The following is a 12311-nucleotide window of genomic DNA, read 5'->3' as shown; positions in this document are numbered from 1 at the left end:
AGATGGAAACTGAAAAAACAGTAGAACCAGTAGAACTGGGTAGTCCACCAGTTTAGTACATTGTCCTTTAATTCACAAGACTTAGGATAGGATCCTAGACTGACTTTCTACTGGCTATAAATGTCTTAAGTGATAATAACTATGCACCATTGTAAATCATTCTATGTGGTGCAGCAGGCTCCCAGTGAGGTTCAGACAATATTTTCATCATCTGCCTTACCTTCGCATGTTATCCCATCTGCATCACTGAGCTGGTAACCACGGCGGCAGTAACATTGATATGAGCCATAAACATTAGCGCATTCTTGACTGCAGGGATTGCCCTCACACTCATTCACATCTAAAAGCACAAAACAAAGGATAAGAAGATAAAATTAAGGACAAGCATTGGTTTTAATAAATGACTCATACAAAGCTCACGCAGTTTCTACTTGTCCATGTCAAGTGTGAGTGGCAGCACCTATACACCTTAAACTGGATCTGTGGTTGTGTCTGTCTGTCTACCACAACAGGGAAAGGCTGAGAGTAAGAATAAGACAGCCCATTCTTATGGTCTGGTGATAAGGAGGTAGTATTTGGGAATTACAGAATGGAAAATGGCAGCATAATGGTAATGTTACTGGGCTAGTAATCCAGATTATCACAGTAATGCTCTGGAGACATTAATTCAGATCTCAACACAGCAGCTGCTGGAATTTAAACTCATCGAATTAATCTGAAATAAAAAACAGTAATGGTGATCATGAAATTGCCAATTGTTATAATAAACATTCCTACTCAATAATGTGCTTCAGTAAAAGAAATCTGCTGCCCTTACACAGCAGGGTGACCAACTGTCCTGGATTTAATGGGACTCTCCTGTATTTGAGGCAGTCATCCTGTGATGTGGACTGATTGTTGTCTGGATGCTACTTGTCATGAATCTTTCATGTTTGGGTTTCATGCATGTGGCACTTTCTCAAGTATCACCAACCACCTTCTCATGCGCTCACAGGTTCCCAACACTTGCCCCCAGCTTTTACAGGTTCACCAGCAACATGCCAAAGTGTCCCTTATTTTTTTCCCCAAGGGTTGGTCACCCTGCTATCCAGTCTAGCCTGCATGTGGTTCCAGACTTAAAGCAATGTGGTTGACTTAACTTCCCTCTGAAATGGCCTAGCAAGCCACTCAGCTATATCAAACTGCTGCAGAAAAAAGCAGTGTGTGTGTACCTACATCACTGGACTGCAGCAGTTCAAGAAGGTATCTCACTACCACTTTCTCAAGGGCAATTAGGGATGGGCAATAAACGCTGGCCTTGCCAGTGATGCTCACATCCCACGAATGAATAAAAGAAAATGTTCTTTTGATTGAAAAGTTGCATTTGGGATTGTAGATTACTATTATAATAAAGGAAGTGATATTTAAGATCCTCAGTTGTTACTATGATAAAGGGATTTTAAAGTATCTGAAATCTCAGTTTGTACTGCTGATGATAGAGAGGCATCTTGAGATCACAGGTTGTTCTGTTGAATAAAGGAGACATAAAACTATCTTTTTATAACCAGCTAGTAACAGTGGCTGATTTACAGTTAGTGGTATCCTGTCCGCAGCTTCATTTTTGCACCCCCACGCCCCCGCAACCCCCACCACCCCCCACCCCCCCAACCCCACCCCCCACCTCCCTCCGGGACCCGAAAGGCGAAGCCAAGGAAATACAGAAATTGATCAGTGCTTCTTCACGTAAAAAATGCATGTATGAATAATTGCCTTATTGAAATCCAAACTCACCCCTTGTCTGAATCATGGTAAAGATGGTAAATATTGCGATGCCAGATGAGCAAACATGGAACTTGCTGACAAGAAAAGCCAAAAACCAAAGACAGATTATATACAGAGGGAGAGAGAGTATCTGCAGATAGGAGAGGAAATCTGACTAGATGCCCACTCGAACATTGATATTTCAGTCCGTAAGTATAATTTTGTTCAGAGACAGAGACAGCAGGCTGGAGCCCTGCGCTGGTGCCAACAGTTTCCTGAGGCAAAACAGCACTGATGACACATCTGTTACCTAGGAGACCTGAGAAACATTGCACTTTATTGAGATCTAGGGGGGCCCCAAGATGAATGAGTTTCAAAAATTTAAACTGGGTGTGCGTCTGTGCAATACTGTAATGTGACACTACAGTATGTTATAACAAATTCAAGTTTAAATTGGATAACAGTGCAAAATCACGGAGGCCAGAAATCACTTGGAATGTAAGAGCTGAAACATGAGGACATGGGTAATGCAGACAATGAATCGGGTAGACCTACGGAATTGTTTATTCAGTGTTTCTAACTTTTTCATATGAAATCAAACGGGAATAGGATCATATTACATAAATACCAAAGGATACCTACAGAAATACTAATCCATGAAGATACTATGTTGACCACATATCTATAGGATTGATGGAAGTACAGTTGAACTAAATTGAAATAGACAATGATTAAGTAATAACTCACTGTCTATTTCCATTTAGTTTGACTGTGTTATAATTAATATATCAGCAAAAGGTGCGATTTATAAATGCAGGATCATACTTTGCATAATAAAGCATCAGTTTTTCCAATATTGATGATAAATCGATTCCATTATAGGACAGATGCTTTCACATTTTTATTTTAAAGTAAATATCTTAATCCTTAGCATCACTGAATTTCATTATTGGGAAAGCGGAAAGCTCATTGACCACTATTATAAATAACTAAACATTACCTATCACTTTTTACTGATTTAATTTATTCAACTTATACATGAATTGTTTAAGTACCTATGAGTTATCATTTAGGCAAACTAAATTGAATGAGACAAAGATTAAAATAATAACACAGTCAAACTAAATGGAAATAGACAAGGAGTTATTATTTAATCATTGTCTATTTCAATTTAGTTCAACTGTACTTCCATCAATCCTATAGATATGTGGTCAACATAGTATCTTTATGGATTAGTATTTCTGTAGGTATTAGGACAGTGGAAGCAAATATGGTCCCAATTATGAATATATGACATGCAAACACACACATAGGGGAGGATTTTTCCCTCATCGGGCGGGCTTGGCGGCAGTGGGCAGGGGTGGTCAGGAAGCCGACCACCACTCGCAATCGGGGCTGGACCGCGATTTCAAACTGGTAGGCCAATTAAGGCCCGCCCAGCGTGAAACGCGAGCGGCAGCACTCAGTGCTGCCTGTGTTGGGGGGTGGGGGAGGAGGGCGAGCGCGAACTTCGTGCATGAACGCAGATGCACACTTGAAAATCTCCCCGAGGCACAGAGCTGCCTCGAGGAGATGAACATTTTTCAAAATAAAAAATAAAGATTTTAAATGTGTTATAAAACATGTCCATCATGTGACTCTGTCACATGAGCAGGGACATGTTATTAATTAAATTTAAAATTTTGATTTTGTTTTTATTTGCTGTTGGAAACCTCATCCTGCCCGTAGGTGAGGTTTCCTAAAAAATGCAAAGGCAGCTTGGCCTTTTCGTCTGCCCGCCAGCCATAAGGTTGGATGGGCAGCAAAAAATTGCTCTCAATTAACTTTTTATTGGCCTTAATAGGCCTTTTAATTGTCGCTGACTGAAATATCATATGAGTGCGCAATGGGATGCTCGCCTGACATCATCACACATCATTTTATGCTCAGTCGGGTTGGGTGTGTGCCCGCCTGCCATGCTAAAATTTCTCCCCATACATTTCTCCTATGGTCAATATTAATGTAATGTAATATGATATCATTAACCATACTTTTGTAATGAATGCATTTATATGGTTGTACCTCTCCCCCAAGGTACATTTTATGCCACACCCCTTAGAGACCCCAGTGGATACTGCAATGCACCACTTTGAAGGTTGATTACTTGGTCAAAATGTAATCCAAATCCTGAATTAGCAGTTGCTATCAGGACAACTGTTCGTGTTCAAAATGTGTCTGCATTCTCTAGATATGTATATGCGTGTGTTAGAGGTTTTGGTATTCCGTTTATAATAAACATTTTAAAATATCATCACCACAGATGAAACATGAGAAAATAACAATATTCAATTTCAAGAGATCTGGGTAAAAGTCAACGCATCTTAATTTATAATTTTCCACATTTAATATTACTGCAAAATATTAAAGGAACATTATCCTTTTAACTGCTTGTCACATTTGTCTGTGAATTTTAATCAAACAAAGGAGATGTCTTCTAGATCAGAACTGTCAAGGAAGGTCATTTTTGGTGATCTATATCATTAAACTTCTGTTGATTTAAAGCTTCATACGATGAGCTAAAAAAATCTTATTAACTGAATCTGAGATTATGACATGACCTAAATGAGAAATGTATTCTATCTTAACTTTCCAAAATTATCTGAAAGGTGAGTCTAACCCGTTACGTTGTTAATCAATAACAGTGGAGAATTTTATTTTCACGCACCTATTTACAAATGTACTTAAAGTGTGCAAATCTGCGATATGTAAAACATTTGGGTTGTGGTAAAATATAATGGTTCTATGTGTTCAGGGACCCTTTTTTGACAAAATGTTTAAGCTGCAATGACAGTTCTTCCTCCAATTTATTATAAACGGTTGTTCTGTTTAAGATAGGAAAAAAGTTTAAAAGGACAACGCCTTTTAACCTTGTGGTCCATAGTTAACTGCTTTAAAGGCAAAGCAATTGGATGGAGTACACTTGGCTTATAATTGACTTGCTTCTGTATGGCTGACGTGCACCCAGTTTGATTGTTTTGAAACTCATTCATTTTGGGGCCCCCCTGCCGTTTGGGAGTCCCGTGCCATGGCACGTTGTATTTCATTGCAAATCTGCCCCTGGCTAATGATGTATTAAATAGTAGAGTACCTTCACAGTTTCTCCCATCAAGTGAGAGTTTAAAGCCTTTGCTGCAGCTGCAATAGTAGGAACCTGGAGTGTTCTCACAATTGTGGGCACACAGGCGCCCAGGGTAACGCCTGCATTCATTTTCATCTGAGTTAGAAACAGAAACAAAAACTTAGGGAAAAAGGGAACAGTAAAACTCAAGAAATTGAAAGAAGCTGCATCATCTTTGTACCAGTACTTTTTATACTGCATGGAGGTGAAGCACAAGACAACTATACTGAAAATATTATAGAAACAAACACAATGAAGTCCCAACTGCCTGCTGACATTGATGCTCTTGGATGGCAAACTGCCATCTCACAAGAAACTCTGTCAGCAACAGTAGCAGACAGAAACAACATTGGACTGTGCCAGGAGAGACAGGCTTACAATTAGGGAAAAGAACCTTTTCCAGAGTAAAGCCTTTTATGGAACAAGAGTAAGGGGAAAACTGAAAAATGTTTCAAAATTATTTTAAAACATCAGTCACCTTGGGCAACATGGGATGTCTAAACAAGGCCGAGGTCTCAGCTGCACTGGAATCAGCATTCAACATTGTGACTAACGTGAGCCACACATGCGCAAAGACAAAAGATTTTTGGAAAACTTTCCCTCTGATTTGTTTATGAATATGTATGATGAAAACATTTCAGTCACATTCTGGCTCTTCTCTTACATCAAGAAAATGTTGCCTGAATAGAAAGCGAAAACTCATTTGGATATACTGTCACTTTTGTCATATGATACACATAGATACAAGAGAGGCAGTGATTCCTGCAAACAATCTCTTATTTGTGTTTTCTGCTGTTTCCAACTCCTCTATAAGGAACTTCATCCTAGTTATGTCTATCATTAATAAGGTCCACTCACATGCAATGCTATAGCTGTGACACACAGCCTGTCATTCTTTCAGCTTTATGTTAAAATCTACTAATACTTTCTCACACTTCACTGGAGTTTGAATTAAAAATCAAACAGGGTGAAAAAAAGATTTTAAAATGACAGTACTTCATAAAAAAGATTTTGAGAAAGATTTTCTCTTTGCAGACCAAGACAGCCTGTTACTCAGTGGTAGCACTATCATCTCTGAGTGAGGAGGCTGGTGGGTTCATGTCCCTTTCCAGGGACTGAGGAAGTGGTGTACCATCAAAAGTTCTGTCTTTTGGATGAAATGTTAAACTGAGACCCCATCAGTGGATGTAAAACATCTCATGGCACTATTCAAAAAAGACCAGCTGAGTTTTCCCCAAAATCCTAGCTGATATTTATCTCGCAAAAGAAACAGATTATCTAGTCATTGTCACATTCCTGGTTATAGGACCTTGCAGTGCACATTTTCAACATTACAAAAATGACTACACTGCAAAAAGTACTTAATTAGCCTTAAAGTGCTTTGGGATGGGTGTTTTCAGATCATGAAAGATGCTATCTAAATGTTAGGATTTTCCTTCTATGATGAATTGTGCAAAGGATATCACAGATTTTAATTTGATTTAAAACATCATGTTGCATGCTTGAAAATAGCACCTGATTTGCGCAAACATTTTTTCAAAAGTATGGTAATCCTGAAAAATGATTTAGATATATTCCCTAACATCTATTGGCCCTTTAACACATTCCAACATGTCCATGTGACCATCTCTTCAGAAGTCATTATTCCCCCTTCTGTTCCTATCTTGCCCTTCAGTCAGAGTTACAGATTCATTTGCTGCCAGATTGTGGTTAGATCACAGGAATGGTGTCACCAAGTTTTCCTCATCTTCTGAAATCCCACCATGCCACAAAGCATTAAGCATTAATATAGAATGAAAGCAAAATACTGCGGATGCTGGGAATCTGAAACGAAAACAAAAAATGCTGGAAAAAATTATTCAGCAGGTCTGGCAGCATCTGTGGAGAGAGAAACAGAGTTAATGTTTCGAGTCCGTATGACTCTTCTTCAAAGCTAAAGAGAAATAAAAGTATAACGGATTTTATATTGTTTAACAGGTGGTGGAGCAGGTGGAGCAAGATAGAGGGTCAGGGATAGGTGGGAGCCAAGGCGGGATTGACAAAGATGTCATGGACACAAGGCAAAGGAATGTTGACAGTAGTGGTAAAGACTAAAGAAGAGGGTGCTAGTGGCTAAAGGTAAGAGCAGAATGTTTTAATAGCAGAACAAGGGTCGGTGCTGTGTGAAAGCACAACATGGAAATATAGAATGTCTAACAACCAGGCCAAGGAACACTGAAATTTACCCATGTTTTTAATCTCAACATGTGGTTCTCACCCAAGGTTCTAAATAGAATTTGAATTACCAGGGAAATAGTATTTCATTTGTAAAGTCTTTGCTGGCTATGCAATCAATGTACCCCACTTACCAGTGCATGTCCTGGAAATGCTGTCGAAGTAGTATCCAATCTTACACTCACAGCGAAAACTGCCTGGAAAATTCATACAGAAATGTCCTTCGCCACAAGGATTTTGAGAATCTGCACATTCGTCAATGTCTACAAGGATAACAAAATTAGGAAAATCTTGAAACTAGACAAGGCAAATCAGAAGTTATTGTTTGTGAGGCCTTTTTGACAAGCTACATGTAGTAGCAAATGTATGCACATTTTGGCCTAATCCATTATCTTGCTCTCCCAATGATTTTTGCATGTCCAGCCCACCAGCTCCACGATTTTACAACTGTTCAATATTTTATGCATTCAGTAAGTGCTCATACCGCTAGAAACTGCATCAGAGCATTAATGATATATCTAATACAGGTATAATAAAATCCCTACCACTGTTCCAATTGCTTGTGCCCAAATTTTTTACACTAGTCTCAGTTTTATCACTTACTGTAGAATCTCAATCTACACATTAGAGAAGACAAACCACATTCGGGTCAAGAATGCAATAATTAGTCCTTTCAACACTGATGTACACAGTTTTTAAGTCTGCTGTGCATAATGTGATGGTGCAGCTGTTACAAATGCATAGATTATAAGAATATTTTTAGTTTAGATTTGTAATTTTAAATGTAGAATAGATGAAAGAAAGCTTGTTCTGGATAGCCTATCAGATAGGCCTGCAGTTGCAGATCAAAGGGAAGTCCTATAGTGTTGCCGGAATGGTGGTGAGAGGTATTCACACCTAGGGTTAAAGTATCCTCTCTGAATATCTCTTGAGGAAATGTGCTGTCTGTAGGCATTTTAGGAGAAGGTTTGAAGATAAAGTGTAAATAGGGGTGGAGGGAGGGGAATTAAATTATTCATGTAATTTCCCCAGATCAGAGAACATTTGAAAGCACCTGGTAAACAAAGGAAGGTTTTAAAGTATCCATATGCTTTTCAGATCAAAGGGCATGTTTAAAGTCAAAGGTAACTAATTCGCATTTCTACCTGGGAATAGGCACTGTGCCATGCAGATGACCTGTGGGGCGGTTGATGGGGGTGGTTAGGAAGGTTCTTTTGTTTACTGTTTCTCAAACTGCATTAGTTAGTCTGGATCCAGAGCAGCCAGGACAAGGAGTGGAGGACCATCAGGAACCAGGGGTGTTTCTGATTTGGAGCCATTATGCAAGTGTGTGAGTGAAGCCCATGCTCAGGCTAAGGAAATCCAATTTTGTGGGGTGTTGAAGTAGGGCTGGAGGATTCGCCTAGCTGGATGCTAATGGGAGAATCCCTCACCTCAGAGGATAGTAGTGAGGAGCTCTGAGGAGAATGCAGAGATGCTTCAGTGTGATTTGGACAAGTTGAATGAGTGGGCAAATACATGGCAGATGCAGTATAATGTGGATAAATGTGAGGTTATCCATTTTGGTAGCAAAAACAGGAAGGCAGATTATTATCTGAATGGCTATAAATTGAGAGAGGAGAATGTGCAACAAGACCTGGGTGTCCTTGTATACCAATCGCTGAAGATAAGCATGCAGGTGCAGCAGACGATAAAGAAGGCAAATGTTATGTTGGCCTTCATAGCCAGAGGATGCGAGTACAGGAACAGGGATGTCTTGCTGCAATTGTACACGGCCTTGGTGAGACCACACCTGGAATATTGTGTGCAGTTTTGGTCTCCTTATCTGAAGAAGGATGTACTTGCTATAGAGGGAGTGCAGCCAAGGTTTACCCAGCTGATTTGGGATAGCGGGACTGACATATGAGAAGAGATTGAGTCGATTAGGATGAGATTCGCTGGAGTTCAGAAGAATGAAGGGGGATCTCATAGAAACCTATAAATTTCTAACAGGACTAGGCAGGGTAGATGCAGGATGTTCCCGATGGTGAGGGAGTCCAGAACCAGAGGTCATAGTCTGAGGATATGGAGTAGGCTATTTAGGACTGAGACGAGGAGAAATTTCTTCACCCAGAGAGTGGTGAGCCTGTGGAATTCGTTACTACAGAAAGTAGTCGAGACCAAAGCATTGTATGCTTTCAAGAAGGAGTTAGATATAACTCTCGGGGCAAAAGGGATCAAAGGGTATGGGGAGAAAGCGGAAGCAGGCTATTGAGTTAGATGATCAGCCATGATAATAATTAATGGCAGAGCAGGCTCGAAGGGCTGAATGGCCTACTCCTGCTCCTAGTTTCTATGTTTCTAGTGAAACTAAGGCAAATTGGAGTGAATTCCTGGGAGCTGTGATACACAGTGACTTTGGTCCCGGAGAATTGAATGAACACGCAATAAACTAACAGACAAAAGGATTTCTCGGCTGAAATTAAAAGTAGAATGGGAACTGCTCTGTTTGGGTTTTGAGTTTAAATGCATACAAGATGTAGTGTTAAGTCGCTCACAAAAAAATTTTGTTAGTAAACATTTTTCCCTTTAAAACGTGAAATCTTGTTACATGGGCAGAATTTTGCCCTTGGAGGGCAGACTCGATGGGGGCGGTTGGAAAACTGACCGCTGCCCGCAATTGGCAAGGCACCATGATTTCACGCTGGCAGGCCAATTAAGGCCCGCCAGCCTGAAAGGCGACTGGGGAAGCTCCAAGAAAGGGCGGGCGGGGGCAGTGGCATGTTTGCCAGATCCAATGGCGACCCGGCGGTCAGTTCAAAAGCAGCCCAGGCAGCACCTGGAAGGCTGTCATGGAAGGACGCTGAAGTCTCAATGAATTCCAGTGTGGTTGGACACAGCAGGTGGGAGGGCAGGTCAGCAGGGCAGTTGGCCCCTGCGTTTCTCTGATGAGTGCCTCGCTGCCCTCCTGGAGGAGGAGGCAGCCAGGAGGGAAACCTTGTCCCCTGAGGCAGGACAAGGAGACCCCCGGACAAAAAGGCCTGGGAGGAGGTGTCATCCAGGGTGAGAAGCCACAATGTGGTGAGGTGCACATGGGTGCAGTGCCGGAAGCGCTTCAATGATTTGCTTCAATTTGGGAAGGGTGGGTATCGCGTTTCCATGGGCAAACATGCAGAACAGTTAAGGGCTGGCCATCCCCCCGTGTACCCGAGGGGTGTTAGAGGGTGAGTGGCAACTGTCAATCACGATGGAGGTGGCCAAGAGAGTGAGATCTGGCTGCGTGCAGTAAGTGCCTTGCAGTTCAGGGCCATGAACCGGCTGAGCCCTGCAAGGTGTTCCTCAGCTGGGGTTGACCAGGCTGCAATGGCGCTGAAGGTAGAGAGTGGACTAATCAATGCTCCTCTGTCCTTTCAGGAGAAGACATCCCATAACGATATTGAGAGGTCGCGGACTGGCGGGGGACCCCCACACCTCCTAATCCTGACACGCTATGAGCAGGAGGCACTGGAGCTGGAGAGATGGCATGCATCTCAGTCTACCAGCCACGGTGAGTTTGGGATGCCAGACGAAGCTAAGAATGCAGTGCACTGAGGTGAGAATGTTGGCTATTGCAACCATTGTAGTGTAATCTCTGTATTGAGCCTCGAAACTGGAGTCCCCATTGATAATGGAAAGATAAGGCACCATAATGCAGAAAACTGTTATCTCACCTGGGTGCCTGGCATGCACAGTGACAGTGTCATAACTTAAACTAATGGCATGTCTTTCTTCTCCCTTTTAGGCTCACCAGGAGGCGCTCATAATGAGGACACTGAAAGCCCACTCCTGACCCCGGAGGGGTCATGCTCAGCACACACCTGTGTCACACCCTCTCTGTCAAGCAGGCACCAGCGCAGATACCAGCACCTCAGTGGGCATAAGATCACCATCTAATATCTCAGTGCACATTGGTGAGTGCATTTCACACTCACTTGAGGTGCAGGCAGAGGCAGAGAGTGCCCTAGATGCCAGCAGTCAGAGGACTGCTGGAGACCAGGACAATGGTTAGTCATTGGCTGATTATGGGCCTCTGGAGTCATCCTTTAGGCAGTAGGTGCTGCAAATCCAGCGGGGTGTGCGGGAGGATCTGGCAGAGATACATGAGGGAATGCGTGCCATGGTGTCTGTTCGGGAGGAGCCCCTGCAGAGCATGACCACTGCATTGACCCTCATGGCTGAATGCAATGCCTCCTCCATGGAGAGAGTGGCGACTCATGGAGAGGCTACCCCTGGAACACAATCAGGGGTCCTGGGGCTGCGCTCGGACCTGCAAGCCCCCACACCGGCATTGACCTCAGATGGTTGCTGTCAGTGTGGGAGATGGATTGGGCACCCAGCATTCCAGCTAGGTGCCTGTCCATCAACGGTGAGCAGGGAGGTCCAAAGTGACCTCAAATTGGCACATGGCCTTATCACAGGTGATATTTTGTTCCCCCATTTTGCTTTAACTTTTTTAATAGTATGATTAACAACACCGGTTTATGTTCATTTCAGCTATGTTTCACATGCACAATTAAATGAGATTTTATTTTGTGCTATTGGCCTCTGTATGCTTCGTTTGTTCTGTAGGTGCAGGGTAAGCCATTATGTAGTGATGGACATGTGTCTCCTGAAAATTTATTGCACAAGCACATAGTGTATGTTGGTGGCCAAGGAGATGGTCCTCCCTGGCATCGAGTGTGGAGCCTGTAGCCCTTGCATGTGGTGTTGCTTCTTATTTGGTAGGCTAACCGAAGGAGTGTTGGATCAAATGTCCCGGGTGTCCCTGCCTCCCTGGAGGTTACCCAGGTCAGCTTCCGTGCCCTCGGCGTTCTCCTCACTGTGCTTGTCTTCGGACTCACTACTAGATGCATCATCTGTGGTCTGCGTAGCTGCGTCAACATCTTCTTCCTCCACTGGATCCCCCCGCCCTTGCTAGTGCCAGATTGTGAAGAGTGTAGCATGCAACCACTATCAGTGACACGCACTCTGGGGGGTATTGCAGTGCACCCCTGAATGGTCCAGGCATCAGAAGCGCATCTTGAGAAGACCAATGGTTCTCTCTACCACCGTCTTTGTGGAGGCGTGGCTCCTGTTGTGCCGCTGCTCTGCCTCTGTTCCTGGGGTGGCAAGGGGCATCATGAGCCACCACTTCAGGGGATAGCCCTTGTCACCCAGCAGCCATCCATCCAGTCAGGCTGGA

General features: G+C 42.8%; 1 protein-coding gene across 2 annotated transcripts in view; it reads right to left on the bottom strand.

Annotated features, from left to right (window-relative positions):
• The window catches only part of fbln1 (fibulin 1), a 289537-nt gene that overhangs the window by 130325 nt on the left and 146901 nt on the right, over positions 1-12311 (bottom strand). For both annotated transcript variants that reach the window (XM_041215928.1, XM_041215927.1), the window contains exons 10-12: positions 7246-7374; positions 4868-4993; positions 221-340 (exon numbers count right to left, since the gene is read on the bottom strand). In XM_041215928.1, coding sequence (XP_041071862.1) covers positions 221-340; positions 4868-4993; positions 7246-7374 — 375 coding nt within the window. The remainder of the gene's footprint in view (positions 1-220; positions 341-4867; positions 4994-7245; positions 7375-12311) is intronic.

Source organism: Carcharodon carcharias, chromosome 21 (assembly GCF_017639515.1).
Source record: "Carcharodon carcharias isolate sCarCar2 chromosome 21, sCarCar2.pri, whole genome shotgun sequence".
In the NCBI taxonomy this organism is placed as follows: domain Eukaryota; kingdom Metazoa; phylum Chordata; class Chondrichthyes; order Lamniformes; family Lamnidae; genus Carcharodon; species Carcharodon carcharias.
This window is presented reverse-complemented; position numbering and strand designations above follow the sequence as displayed.